This window comes from Thunnus albacares, chromosome 15 (genome assembly GCF_914725855.1).
Source record: "Thunnus albacares chromosome 15, fThuAlb1.1, whole genome shotgun sequence".
Taxonomy (NCBI): domain Eukaryota; kingdom Metazoa; phylum Chordata; class Actinopteri; order Scombriformes; family Scombridae; genus Thunnus; species Thunnus albacares.
The window spans coordinates 2,440,362-2,456,073 of NC_058120.1; the positions used below are offsets into that span (position 1 = coordinate 2,440,362).

At 38.1% G+C, this 15,712-nt stretch overlaps 1 protein-coding gene across 1 annotated transcript; it reads left to right on the forward strand.

Moving 5' to 3' along the window:
- The first annotated feature begins 11,497 nt into the window (after positions 1–11,497).
- Positions 11,498–14,969, forward strand: gsc (goosecoid). Its single transcript, XM_044375533.1, has 3 exons — positions 11,498–12,022; positions 12,993–13,252; positions 14,372–14,969. Exons 1-3 carry the CDS (start codon positions 11,707–11,709, stop codon positions 14,519–14,521), a joined length of 726 nt encoding a protein of 241 aa, XP_044231468.1. The 5' UTR covers positions 11,498–11,706; the 3' UTR covers positions 14,522–14,969.
- The last annotated feature ends 743 nt before the right edge of the window (positions 14,970–15,712 follow it).

The window sequence follows — 15,712 nt, forward strand, 5'->3', positions numbered from 1 at the left end:
ATTTACAGTCTATGGTTAACTGTGATAATGCTCATGCTAATTTTTGCCAGCGAAAAACAGGCTTAAAACAAAATGCACTTAATGGAAAAAAACTGACCAGCCAACTCCTAGAGGGTCTTTTAGCTCAACCAAATGCTGAACAAGACTTATTAGGTGACAATTAACTTTCACAATGGCAACGGCTATGTCTACGCCTATACTCTATGAATCTGGGGTTACACCATGTTTAACTAGTTGACTAGCGTTGTCACTGTGGTAGCAACTTGTCAATCACAACATAGGAACACCCTGAAGCATAACCTGCTTTATCATCTATTTTATGTAATGGGACCATAATTTACAAAATGAACATCATGATATACTGAAGACTTGAAACTAGCGCCTGAGACCATAAACTCATTAGGAAAGTGTTTATTGAGGTAATAAATCAAGTGAGAAGTAGGGTCATTTTATCATAGACTTCCATACAGTCAGACTTCTTTTTGGAGTCAGTGGAGTCGCCCCCTGCTGGCAATTAGAGAGAATGCAGGTTTAAGTCAATCCCACATTGGCTTCACTTTTCAGACCCGGAACTACCCGCTTGGGTTGGAAGCATGACACTTGTGGTTGGAAACATGAGGTGAACATTAAAGCAAGAATCTATATAGCCATCCACCCAACCTGCCTCCTCCTAATAGGGCAGAAATCATCTAATCAAGTCACCTTATATTGACATCATCTGAACTGTGTCACTTCCCCAGGTCATAATTACTACAGCCGCTAGATAGCGTATAACGTAATAAAGGTTGCTGCAGCTTTTCCACCACAGCCAAGTGTATAACACTCTATAATGTAGTTGATTGCTGATATAAGTGTTTATGTATGTAGTGTTTATGTGTTTATGTGTATGTATGCACCCATAAGCGGAGGCTGCTGAATAAAGTTGTAATAATATAAAATATGTCTTGTGCATAATAAATTATGCTGACAAATACCGTACACTAATAAACATTTTAAAAGGTCATTATATCTGCTTATATTATGCTTATATACATTAAAGTGTTTTATTAAATGTTTACTACTGAGTTTTTTGAATTTCTTGCTTTTCCACTTTAAATTAGGAATGTGCATAACAAAAGATGTACTAGTGAAATATCACTAGTGATCATTATAACTCAAACAGCCACCAACAAAAGAGAAATCAGTGTTCAGAAAAACATAAATTGATACTTTTTACCTGACATCAACCTGTCCTCACATAACCTCCACAGGTCTGATACTATATGGTTTCTCAGGTAAAGATGATTTTGACTTATTGTGACATTGCACACTGGTTTTCATAATAAGCGAAGAATGATAGAACGTGTAAGATTTTCATCCTGAAATATCTAATGTAGGATCATTTTATGAGTGAAATAGACTCATGTGAAAATGAGGAAAAGGGTAATGAAGCAAAATGCACATTGAGTTGTTAGATGTAAATATGCACTGCACTGATGCATTTATTGCACGCTGCCATGACAATCACATGTGGATATGTAAAAGAGATTTTAAAGTGCTGTGCAGCCTTGTGTTAAAACAGGGCTGAGGTTTAAATTCTAATGTGTTCAATCCATCCTGGCTGCGTCTGTGTCGGCTTGTTTTGATAGAATAATTCTAGGTTCCATTATGTTCCTGCCACAGCCTGTAGAGCTAATTTGAATTTCTTATAATTCCAAAGTGTGTTAAGTAGCACCTCTGTGAAAAGAGGGGGGAGTCAGAGAGCCTGTTTCAGACCTTCTAATGTGTAAATGTGTTTCTGATTCCTGACATGACACACGGTCAGACAGCAGTGTGTGTGCGTGTGTTTTTCCTTGATCCTGCCACATGACTCGCTGCCTGTAATCAGTAATTACCAGGATTGCCTGATGGATTGGTTATAATGAATGATTGATGACCCCTGAAAGAAAGCGGCCGGGCCATTTCTGGCCTCTGACAGCATGACGTTAGCACTGAATTGAAACCATTTAAGTAGAAAATGACTGGACACAGGCGAGGGCTCAATAGCAGGTACCACACTGCTATTTTGAAAATGGACACGCTTGCATTTGCCCCCTCTTTGAATAGTCTGTATATTCATGCGGCTCCTGAAATCTGAACTCTTTGCTTGTGCCAACAGCTCAGGGCTGTTCTTAGGAAAATCAACCCAAATGCTAGACAGACTTAAATGCTTCTAAAATGCATTTCATTGACAAAACCACAGGAAATAAGAACACATTGATTTGTTTGTACTGTTTTCATCTGTGGAACCCAGACTCAGAAAGTTGTGTAAAAAAAGTTTTAACCTAAAAATCCATATTATGTGGACAGCTTCGCTTGAACGCTCTGTTTCTGGATCATGATGGTGGGACAAACTAGACAGTCAGTCATGTATCTATGAAGTAAAAAGGTTGGCTAAAGGTAAAGATTAGGTAACCAAAACAACTGGTTAATTTTGCATCAACTAAACCCTTATTCAAAGTCAATTTACTCCATTGTTTTTAGAGCTTCGGACTGCATCTTACTGTTTTTATCAACTTCATCTGCTGATGATAAACTCTATCAACTTAATCACTAATTAACACGTTATATCTTGTTTGTTTAATCTATACAGAAAATGAAGAGCAGTGACTTCCTAACCTCCTGTAAACCCACAACATGACGTTTTTACATTTCTAATGATGTATTAAACAAACTAGATATAATTAGTGAGCTGTAGAGGTGTTGGTATGTGTATTTTGTTATCTTTGGACAGAGCCAGGCTAGCTGTTTCCCCCCTGTGTCCAGTTTTTATGCTATGCTAAGCTAAGTGTCTCCTGGCTGTAGCTTCATATAGCATCACAAAGACGGATATGAGAGTGATATTAATCTTCTAACTCTCTGCAAGAAGGCTAATAACATATTTCCCAAAATGTCAAACTACTCTTTCAAATAACTTCTGAAGGCTCCATATTAGCCAACAAGGTCTACAAATAGAAGTGTGAGGTCTCAGGTAATTTATTTCGCATCATGTAACCTTTCATTTAAAGCAGCAGTTATTAATTTTTGGCCACAAAACAAGCTATAAACACAACATTGACGTATTATCAAGTTGTAGTGAACATGTTAGCAAACACTTGTCTATTTACACATTTAGTAGACACGGTGCATTGTTAGCGTTCATTTACAGTCGTGTTTGTGATGAATGTGAGTCTAATATTCACTCTGTTTTTAGCCCTGGTTTGTTTTCCAACTCCTCCTTTATTGCTAGTAATGTGAGTTTGTCATACATTTTTTTCAAACTGAAAACAGCTGCCTGCTGCTGCTGGAAGTGATGCTGATGCTGTTAGACTGAACCAAAACAATAAAGTTATATGTTGTAAAACCAAAACTATTAACTGACACAAAATGCTCATCTGAGGTGAACTGCAGACGTGTGAGATAATTCTCTGGGGGGAATGACTCCTTTCACATTACACATTTGCGCTATTATTAATATAAAAATAAAAAGTGAGTGCAGTAACATTTTTTATGCTTTTTATGTTGTTTTCCTTCAGGAAGTATGGGATTTAATAGTAATATTATTGTAGCTGAATGTTGTTCTGTACATGTGCTCAGTCTAAAATCAATATTTAAAAGAAATAAAATCTCTCAGCCTATTCATCCACAGGTCAGATCAATATATTGTACCAATCGTATCCTTTTTATGATTTAGGTTGATAAGACAGCTTTTCTAATTTTGCCTCGTGTGCAGCTTCAAGACTCTCTGTGTCTCATAGAGGAATGATCATGCACTGGGAAGGATCATTCATCACTGCCACTTGTTTTCCGGTTGGCAAAGGCCTTTTGCGCAAGGATTATTACGTTTACAACTTACTTGAACCTTATGTGTGAAGTACATGACTGCTGAACAAAAACTACATTTTGCGATTCATGCCCTTTGATGTGTGAGGCAGATATTAAATTTGTGGTCGGGTTACAGGCACTTTGTGGTTTTGTTTGAGAACCAGACGGTTTTCATGGGGTGGTGGTGGGAATGATGAGGAGGGGAAGGGATGGGTGGTGGGGTGGGGGGGTAGGGGGGCTGCCTCATTGAACTGCAGCTAGGGTTCTGAGCAACACATGGGTTTCATCGTGGACACTGAACACAGCCCCGGCCTGATCCAACAAAAGGAACCAGTGTAGAACTCTGCAGCGTCGACATGACAGATCTGACATGTACAATAAATATGGCTGTCTGCTGTGTGTGTGTGTGTGTGTGTGTGTGTGGGTGTGGGTGTGTGTGTGTGTGTGTTTGTGTGTGTGTGTGGGTGGGTGTGATAGATGGGATTGAAAGAGGTCTGTCGAGTTCTCTGTGTCCCCTTCTGAATACACAGGAAGTAAATAAACACACACACACACACACACACCCACACACACACAAACACATATCAAAAAGAACAATAAAAGTACAGTATGTCATGCTGTAATTCATGCACTGTATATATATTAATAACTGGGTATATTAAAGAGATAGCTACGACAGAATAAAGTGTAAGGCAAAATCTCTAATGGTTGAAAAATGTATATTGTTTCATGGTCATATCATCCAAAAGTTCACACACTATAATTCAAGAATACATTTTCTATTGCCTTTGCTACTGGAAGCAGGTCATACACAAACATTATGGCCTTGCCTTTAGTGATAGTCTTTCTCCTTGTAACTACTCTTTAGGCCATTGACATATTTTCAGATGATTTTGTAGAAGCCTAATTACAAATACATATTTGTGTACATTGGACAACACCATTAAAAACTTGTGTCATTTGACCGTTATTTTACATTATATGGTCCCAACTGTAAATAAAGTATATTGTATTCCATTATTTAAAAAATAATTACTTAACAATGTGCTCTTCATGAATTTACATGTATGTATGTATATATTATATATGTTATTTGTGACATGCCATTGAAAAAACTTCAAGCTCAATAATTATCTCAGCTTTTTGTGATTTTCATAAAATGTGCATCTTTTAGGTAATGATATTTTTAAAAAAAATTCTGACAATGTACTTACTAGGGATGTGCAGAGATCCCAGTTTTTGTATTTGTATCTGTATTTGTTGAGGCAGCAAAATTATTTGTATCTATATTTGTATTCGATTAAAAGTGGAAAGAGGCTTAAAAATCCTGTTTTTGTTTTTATTACACTTTTAATTTTAGAAAATTATTATGATTACTGAGCTACAACTTTACTCATCGCCTCATTGCAGCCAGACCTATCTATTTATACATCCATAACACAGAAACAGCACACCGTGTAACTTGTAGGGAGGAACTTCATAGGCGATTCTTGTTTTGCACTTTTCATTTATTGCCTATTTTTTTACAACCTAACTTTGTGGAAAGGAGAAGGTGAACAACAGGTTATGGAGAGTCTTTAAGAGCACTTTGCTTGTGTCGGTAGCTCAACTTTATCTCTGGGGAACACCCCCAACAAATAACTTTAAAAATATTTGTATGAAACAAATATTCGTATAAAACCCACTATTTGTGCTTTGCCAAATAATGTATTTGTATTCGGGCACACCGCTAGTACAAATGCATCAAATGCTTATTTTTGCCAGTAATATGCAGTACTCCAAAGGTAAAGCTTCAGTTGTGAGCATTCTACCAATTTGTTTGCAATACTGAAAACAAAGATACACACATTACAATATAGAAATACATTAAATGAAGATGACTATGACTTTGGCATAATTTCTCTGTTGATAAAAGGCAGCTGCAGCAGGGTTACTGTATCTGATACACCCTGCACTGCTCTAAACTGAGTTTGTGGCTTCTCATGCCACATACACTAAATCAAATCTACATGTGGAGGTCCACCACACCTTCTCGCACACAAAAACACACATTTCCACACAGTACTCTCCTCACCCCACCCCCTACACTTTTAAGACTTGACAGTCCCCATCATGCAGTGGTGATGAGGAGATTAGTCGGTTATCAGGCCCAGTAGTGTGCAGGGGCTGACTGCTGCCTCTGTTTGTTTAGCTGGGAAACTGGACCGTGTCAGGTGAGAGGAAACGTGCCAGTCAGTCTGCACGTTTCCCACTGGACTGGCTCACCATTTTCACGTTAGGTTTACATGCATAATACAGAGAAGCTGAACTGAACTGCTGATCACAAATCATGTGTACTAATACTGAGTTCTATTTCAATATTTACTTGTTAGTGTAAAAGGAGCTCAGACTTGGTTGTAACAAAGTTTTATGAAAGAAAAGTAATAAAGTTCTAAAGCCTTATGTTCAGTTGTCTCTGTGAGCAATTACTTAAAAATTATTTATGGAATATGTATGATATGGATCATGTTTAGCTGTCTCACGATACTTACTGGTTTAATAAAACATGACAGTTTATGCTTTAACAGTTTACTTTCTCCATTATGGTCTGCATTAATGGAGTGTGGCTCTCTTGGGGTTTTTTGGGACATGCAAGAGTTTAAACAGATTTTTTCTCAATCAGTAAATTTTTGAATTGGTTTATCTCACAGAAAGCTCTCAAAATCCTAAGAAAAATAAAAGAAAAATGCAAATTGTAACAGCCAGCATTGTATTTGTTAGCATCTGTTAGAAAGTTTTACTTGTCTGCAAAAAGAAAATTCCATTTTAACATGCACTCTGAACAAGGCCAGATCACCCTCTCCAAGCTGCTGGAATACTACCTGCTCCGGGTTTACTATGTGTCAGTAAATGTGTGGTACTTTTATTAAACACACATTTATATTTATATTTTGAAAACATATAAGCATAATATCAACTGTGATATTAAAGGTATAAAAACTAGATTTTGACACAGGGGCACTCTACAACACAGAGGTACAGGAGGTAGAAAGTCCAGGAGTCTTCTTAAGGTTCAAACCATTACTACTGTCTTTGGGACCCCTGAGGGTCCTGGGCAGTTGCCTACTTTGTGCAGCTGATAATCCAGCCTCGGTTTCAAATGACCCCACCATGTCAGCCATGATGGAACACCATGATCTATCTTATCCCAACACTTCATGAGTTTGAAGGCTTATCAGAAGCCAAAACACTGCACAGTGGTTTACAATACTCTCAGAGAGGATTTTACAGCCATGGAAAGTTATCATGATGGCAATTATTGTATTTTACATCCCAATTATTGGCAGGTTAACAGTACAAATAAGACATCCACGTTATAAAGTAATCAACGGGGAATGTGCACTTGCACATACTGACTGGCCACTGCCGTCTGCAACAAAAGACTGGCCTCATTGAAATAAATGAGGGGGCTCATGCAGGGATAAAGCTGACCTGAACATTCCTAACACACAACACACAAAACTGCTGTCACAAAAACAGTCAACTGTTGGTATTTGAAGGTAGACAGACAGAATCTTAAGAAATAGGAGATGGTAACAAGAACGTTACATCTTTCCTGGGACAGCAGTCTCCATCTTGAGTTGTTCAATACATAAATATCTTGCAAAAGCTAAAGCTTCAAACAGAGTGCCAGTCGGGTCGTCAACACTTTTGCCTTTGAATATGGTTGGACGACACAGTGGACAGCCTGATTCTTTTGAGGTTTTAGGCCTTAAAGTGTTCAGTATGGTTCCAACAAACTACTTTGTACAAAGTGTCTTTTGAACATGTAAACAGACAAAAGTGTTTGTACCTCCTAAGTGAATTGTAGAAATCCAAACTGTGAAGTTGGAAAGGTGTCAGAGGATGAGGTTTCTGATGCTGTTTGGCAATCCAACAAGCACTTTGGTTGAAACATACTTATGCCTTAAGCAGTAAGAGAGAGCTGAGAGACACCACTCAAACTTGTCTAAACAATCTATCTATCTATCTATCTATCTATCTATCTATCTATCTATCTATCTATCTATCTATCTATCTATCTATCTATCTATCTATCTATCTGTCCATCCATCCATCCATCCATCCATCTGATGTTCTGATTATGTAAATTATGCAGATGCTACTTTCTCCTGCAGTCAGATGTAAAAGGACAAAAACGTGGACAGCCCTCACCATGTATTTATCCCCTCTTGGAGGATGCATTACCAAGTCTCCCTGTTTTATTTTCTGTATTTAACCAGGTTTTACAGATCAGGGCTCTGATATATAAAGATGCATCTGCCATTGTAGCTTTGTGAGTCTTCAGCCTCCATCTGCAGCCTGATTGATGCTTCTATTCACCTATAAGTGCTGCCTTCACAGCGCTTTCCCACAGCTTTTAATTTCAAATGGACATTTCGTTTTATAGCAATCCCTTTTGACTCGGTCCTTTCACTGCCACTTGGAAGTAAAAATATAGAAATAAATGTGAAAATAATAACAGCATATGGTTGTGTGTTTTTTTTTTCCCTCTCTCCCATTGCACTGGGCTGGAATCACAGTGTGACTGTATTACAGAAAAGGCTTTTCAGCAAGACGAACATGTTTCCTTATCAAAAGGCAACAACAAGCTGGGTTTCTGCCAGACTCATACATGCAGGAAAAAACTCATCCTTGGATGTTATTACACACAAATAAAATGTGTCACATTCAAATGATATTCATCTGTAAATTATTTGAACTGGAATGTAGGTGGGAGATAAAATTCCAATTTAATTTTAAACCCTAAAAATCCTGTTTTGCTTTTCATACACCAGCAATGTGTATGGAATAACCATAACTTATGGGCTAAAACTGCTGAGTTTCATCTTTAATTCACCGTAAAGATCCCTCCTGACTCTGCTACATGTTCCAAAGGTGTGTGGATTAAGTCCTCTAAGCTAACAAAGAAGAATCCAAAATAAAACAAAGGCAATGAATTCCACAGTTTGAAGAAACATTGTACTTCATATTGTTGCCTTGGAGAAACAAAGTGTTTTTTTGACAGTCTCACATACTATTTATTCATATTTTAATGTGTACATGTTAAACTATCTGATGACACATTTGTGATAAATCAAATGAGAGCTTCCTCCTGTAGCACAGTGCAAGAAAAGGGTAATATTTTACTGTTGGGAAAATAAAAAATACAAGCATATGCATGAATCTTTAAAGAAGGAAAATTGATGGCTTAAAGATATATATATATATATATATATATATATATATATATATTTATATTATTGCTAAACTGTGATTTTCCATTTGTTGCTTCAAGGTAAGATTATGCAGTTAGAAACAACAACCATGCTCAGTGATGGAGATGTAAAATGATGAGCCTGGTCAGTGTTTGTGCTACAATACTCACTGACAATAGTAGACACAGGCCCATTTTATCTGTAGGGGTGAAAACAATAAAGCTAGTTTGAGTCTTTTTTTAGCTGGTAGTGAGGGAGACTGGATCCACCAATCAGGTTCGAGAGGCAGCTCTGTAGGTTTCACACACATAATTAGATATTATTTAAAGCAAACATGGTTTATATTTGCCATTTATGATAGTACAAACAGCATGTTGTGAAGCCATACACATATGGTATCTCTTATGCAGAGTGCGGAAAATGTGACACTCTGTTTGAAGACCAAAAGCGAAAAAAAAAAAAAACAGCTTTCTGAGGTTCCACACAGAATGAGAAACCTGAAAGGTTCGTAAGATTATTGGAAAAAAAAAACTAAGAAACAAACAAAACAAAAACAACAATGAATTAAGACATAAAGACACAAGGAACTACATGTATGATTCAATACAACTTTAATGAATATGTTGCGTTTTTATATATATGTGGCACAAAAAACTATGTGGATGGATACACTAACAGACTAACTGATACATTATGAGGTTAGTTTCTATTTTTAATTTGTATATGTTGATCATATTAGGAGGTGGAAACAAGAATAAAATGCTCGGTACATACATTCCCCGTTTCACACAAATAACATATAAATTCTTACATATTTCAAAGAATTGTTGCGCAATGAACTTGAAGAAAATAACCAATTTTCTTTTAGAAAACATCCAATACAAATTTGATTCAGCAGACTGTGGTAAGCTGATATTTATGCTGGATAAATATTTTATAGACAATTTAAAATAGCATTTAAAATTGATATACTTCATATTTTCGTGCAGGGGAAACAAGTACCTGGAATTCATCTTCGGAGTTGATTGAAATCAGTTGTTTTAGCGCATTAGTGGAGGACAATAGGCTTCAAACAGAGCTCTAACTCTGTGCTCTCATATCTAAACAGCACATTTTCAAATCACAAACTTATCTGTCAGCCTGACGTGAGCATGTGTTAAGACCCCGTTGAGTGTTAAATGCAATCAGTGAGTCCCATTAAGGTCTGAACTGCGAATCCACGTTCCTCCACAGCCAGCGGCCCCATCTCTCCCCCCACCACCCACCACCTCCCCAGCACCACTCAGCCCATGTTGATTAGCGGTGTAAATATGCAATAAGTTCTCTTTTTCCAGGCTGAATGGAGGCGATAATGGGCCGTTATCTTATCCCGGTCAGGGGGGAAATGTTCTGTGTTGTTGACCCGCGGAGAAGGAGCTGCTGTCGGGAGGAAACGAGCTGATCTGCTCCCCGCGGAGAAGCGAGCGGAGGGTGGATAATGAGATGAGATGCTCAGTGGCTTCTTGTCTGACATGGAAATACGGTTAATATTCATTTACTCATGTAGGAAAGAAGAGAAACAAACACATAAAAGCCTTGATTAAAGTTTTACTGCGTCGTCACGCACATGTGCTTTCTGTAACCCTTCAGATAAATAACTTGTGTTTATTAACTTTTCATCTACTACATGAACCTGACGGCTTTCTATACTAATGTTAAATTACTGTTCAGTAATAACTGAGTAATAGTAGATTTATTGTTCACTTATAGACACGAGCTTCGCCTGGAAAGTTTGACTCTACACATATATATCACCTTATAACATTAATATTTAGTGATGTATCAATAACTAAAAATTCAACATGTTTTGTGTTGGCCTGTCGACAGGCCTGGTGGCTTCAAAATTATATTTACATTTATTTTCTGGTAAATTAATGAACAATTTCACTTACGCGCAAAGTTTCACGCGGGCTGTAATTAAATAGGTTGAGGTTATAGTAATAACCTCAATAAAACATTCTCAATCTACTGAGTAACATCAGGCCTACAGATGTTCCTCTAACCTCACTGAACACTGCTTCGAAAAATTATGAAATATAAAATGACTTCTTTTTAGGTGCCGTGTATGTTTGGTTGTCTAATTTTATGAACTGATGGAAAGGCCCTCCCGCCTCTTCACAGTAAACACTGATGTAAATGTCTCCCATAGATTATGATGCCTTCGCTGACAAGGAAATAATCGGATTACTCTGTAGGAAGAGCCTCTCTGACCAGCAACAGTTTCCAAAAAGTCGGCAAACAGTGCGGATTATCTTAATTGAATTAATTCTCAATACACAGATCTGTAGCCGTTCACGCCGCGATCTGCAGCGCTGATCTCAGAGCAGCTCCGCTCCGCCGTGACGTCACCAGGGTATAAAACCAGCCGTGCTCTCAGCTGGTCCCATTAAAACCACCAGTCCGCATCCCCGAGACAAGCTCGCGGAGCTGCGCATGCAGAGAAGAAAACTACTCTCCAGAGTCATCATGACGCAGTTTTAGGGAAACTTTTTCCACGGAGCCCGGAAATCTTTCAGTCCAGGAAACTTTTATTATTTTACCCAACAGTTTTCACTTCTCCGAGTTTTTTCATTTCCCTGATTCCCAACCGCCGCCGCGCACCGGTGTGATGCCCGCCGGGATGTTCAGTATAGACAGCATTCTGTCCGGCCGGCCGAGCTGCAAGGAACCGCTGCTGCTGCACCGGAGCGGCCCGGTAGTGCTGTCCGCCGGCCTCACGGACTCTATCTACACCGACTACAACGGACTGTACACGGCCACATGCGGGCCCACTCCCCCTGGGGTTCAGTCGGTGAACGGGACCAGAATAGGATATAACGGCTACTACTACGGACAGCTGCACGTCCAGGGTACCGGAGGAGGGCCGCCGTGCTGCGGCTCAGTGCCCGGCCTCAGCCCGCAGCAGTGCCCCTGCATCCCGGCAGGTAGGACACTTAATCTCCCGCTCTCTCGATCCTTCTACTGTCTTAACTTTCTACTGTAGGAGAATAAAGTTTCCTGCACACTTATCAGCAGAGTTTTGTTTTATACGTTTGTGCAAAATCGGTCTTTCCGTCATGTATTTTAAAGTATTATTAAAAAGATTAAAGATGATTCTGGAACGGTGCAATAATCAGTTTTTAATTCGTTGCATCAGATCTAATTTTGACCGAAATGTTTGGATGTAATACTTTATTTAAAGTAGAGTACTGACTGTTTATAGGCCTGTGCGTATAAGCCATGATGCATGAAGTTTTAGTGAAGACTTAAAGTGTGTCTTTTCTAAACAATGTCGATTGCAATGAAAAAAAAACAAACAAACATTCTTTCTAATCTCATGCGTAAAAATGAGTAATGTTGTGTTTGTGCGCAATCTCAAATCTGCACGTTTACACCGGAAAATGTTATTTCAAAACACTTGAAACATCCACATCTCACGTCTGATGCGTGACGTGTGATGATGTCTTTATCTTTATATAAGACCTATAAGTCTGATGACCTCTGTGCTGTCGCGGCTTCAGTGTCCAGAATAAATATCACTCATCGGTTTTCAAATCGTTCCTTTACGCAGGAACTGAAACTTGTTGTGTACAGTTAAAAACTGTTTATGTTTGAGGTAAACTAGTCTACTGTATATGTCTTTACACAGTTAAATATTACAACAGAGCTTTTTATGTTTTTATGCATCAACTATAACCTTCACATGCACACAAAGCCAAAGCTTATACCAAAGTTTCCAATTTTCTGTTATTTTACGCATCGGCTGTAATCTGTATGTACACAACCGAAACCAGAGTTTCCAATTACTCATGAGCACTGTTTATAGTATATGTATATATAGGCTGCGGCAGTTCAATTGTTCCAACCATTTGAACTCACCCAAGTGTGGTGTTTCTCCGTCCCTCCCACCTGCAGGCTACGACAGCCCGGGCTCGGTGCTGATCTCTCCGGTCCCGCACCAGATGATGTCCTACATGAACATGGGCAGCCTGTCCCGGACCGAGCTGCAACTCCTCAACCAGCTGCACTGCCGTAGGAAGCGGCGGCACCGCACCATCTTCACCGACGAGCAGCTGGAGGCTCTGGAGGGCCTCTTCCAGGAGACCAAGTACCCCGATGTCGGCACCCGGGAGCAGTTAGCCCGCAAAGTCCACCTCCGGGAGGAGAAGGTCGAGGTCAGAGCCGCTTTTTATAGACTTCTCACACAGTGCAGCTTCCTCCTGCTATTTTCAACCACTTAATCACTCCACTGATTCAGCCCAAACTATTCCAATTTCTCTCTTTTATAAATAAGTTATTTAATAAGTAGAAACTAAAGGAAAAACACACACATCTCACCAGATTTAGCTGATCTAATTTACATCTGAGCTCTAGTGGACATTATTATTATGATTATGCTTGTCGTTGGTGATGTTGAGCTGTGGATATTTTAGCGTATGACCAGACCTGAATCATTTTTAATTATCATTTTTAGTATTTTTGTCTTCCATAATTCTACAGCCTTTCAAGTTCATCTAATAAAAATAAATAACCCAACACTTTGATTTCTCAATTATCCTACATTCAAATAATTACATATTTAGATAAATACAACCTACTGTAAGTCTAACTCTAACTAATAGGCTCATATTATAGTGATGGCTTTGTTTTCTATGACGTTCAGTTTGGATTTTTTTTTTTAAAGTTACTACGGTCATAAACTCTATAAACACATTTTCTCATTAATTCAGACATTGTATCTGGAAACCACATTAGATGTGAAGCAGCTGAATTTGAATCATGAAATAACAATATGTAACAGAATATTAGGCGTTGATCTGATTTTTGCGCGAAAATGTAACCGAGTTGTCCGGCGATGACGTCAGTGTTCGCTGCAGGTATCAAATGTTTTTTTTTTTTATTAGTCTGTAAATAAAGACATTACATTTGCAAATAGAGAAATGGCGCGCTGTAGGGAGGTCAGGAAACAAACATAAACATAAACATTTCAACAAGCACTATTTCTTATATTTTAATCACACAGGATATAAAGACGAGACATGGAAAGAAAGAAAGAAAAATAACGACAAACACTGTAGAGCGTCATGTTTAATGAATTTGTGAATGAAAGTAAAAGCCCCCCCCTCCCTCGTGCCCTAACGTGACTAACTGTGTTGGTATGTAGTAACTGTTATGACTGAACAGCTGACCCGCTCTACTCGTTTAAACCGAGATAACTGTGATTTACTAGAAAAAACAAACAAACAAAAAAAACAACAACATAGGTATTAAAATTGTGCTTTTTTATCATGTAGGTTTGGTTCAAAAACAGACGCGCGAAGTGGAGGAGGCAGAAAAGGTCTTCATCAGAGGAATCAGAGAACTCTCAGAAATGGAACAAAACGACCAAAGAGTCCGCGGAGAAAACCGAGGAGAGTAAAAGCGAAGTGGACTCGGACAGCTGATAAAAGCGAGCTAACACGGCCACATGTGTGTGTGTGTGTGTACATATAGTGGACTCGGTGTGATGAGACGTGTTGCCATGTTGCACAGTTGTACATATCTACATTTTATTATTGATTCTGTGTCCGCTATTTATATTTAATTTAAGTTGTTTTGTAATGTTACGCACGCCAAGGGGGACGTGATGCCCGCTGGATTGACTGACATGTCTGAATATATCGTAATGCTATATGTGACATTTTTATGGATATTAAATGTTGTAATTCTGGTATAACATTATTGATCGCGCTCAGCCAGCTGCAGGGGAACATTGTGGAGTCTGTACAAACATTCAGGCTGAGCTGTGGGAGGAATATGCCGACTTTTTATGTTATTTTATTTTGCAAAAATAAGAAAACCTACTTAAAAGTACAACGAGTATACATTAAAATATAAAGTAAACATCTTCAACACGTTGTCTGAGTTCATTTTTTTCTTGGAGGTGGAGATGTTTTGGTGATGTTATTTGCTTTTTAGGTAACTTTGAAATAGAGTTTTTAAATATGGCTTCAAATCATGAGGACAGATTGGAGCAGAGTTTTTTTTTTTTACTGAGCTGCCCCCTTTAACATTTTATAAATAAAGAAAAACTTAAAATCGCGTGATTTTTTAAAAAGGCAGCTCGTAATTTTAACATTTTAATCGAAATAAAAGAGAAGTTTCCAGCAGATTAACGGGAAACTTGAAGCTTGAACAGTGAGTTACTCATTAAATGCTCCTGACTCAACAACACTCTGCTTTTTTTTCTTGAAATTTGGAGGATTGAGGAACCTGACGGACGTCACATTCTGTCATTTAACACCAGCAAATGTTGCACATTTTAGAGGCTGATTGAATCATTTTTAGAATTTTAGGCCAAAAATAAATAAAGAAAAAAAAAAGGATTCAGTATTTTCCAACCAAAATATTTTTCTGACATTGAAGAAGCAGTTCAGAAAGAAAACACAGAACTTATAGAAACAACAGTTTATTTAGTAAAATATATGAGAAAAGAAACAAATAATAATTAAAAACATGAGATTTTATTTTTAATGTCTGGGTGGGAAGATTTATGACCTCAGTGTGTTTTGTTGATTATAGGTCAGATTACTTTATTTAATGTGTGAAACAGAATAAATAATAATATCAAACACCCTTCACCTCCAGAGGCCAAA

Bases quoted from the DNA above. Each gene is read 5' to 3' on its own strand.
- gsc (XM_044375533.1), top strand. From the start codon at position 11,707: ATGCCCGCCGGGATGTTCAGTATAGACAGCATTCTGTCCGGCCGGCCG. The intron at 12,023-12,992 runs GTAGGACACTTA...TCCCACCTGCAG, and splicing joins GTGCCCCTGCATCCCGGCAG to GCTACGACAGCCCGGGCTCG. The intron at 13,253-14,371 runs GTCAGAGCCGCT...TTTATCATGTAG, and splicing joins TCCGGGAGGAGAAGGTCGAG to GTTTGGTTCAAAAACAGACG.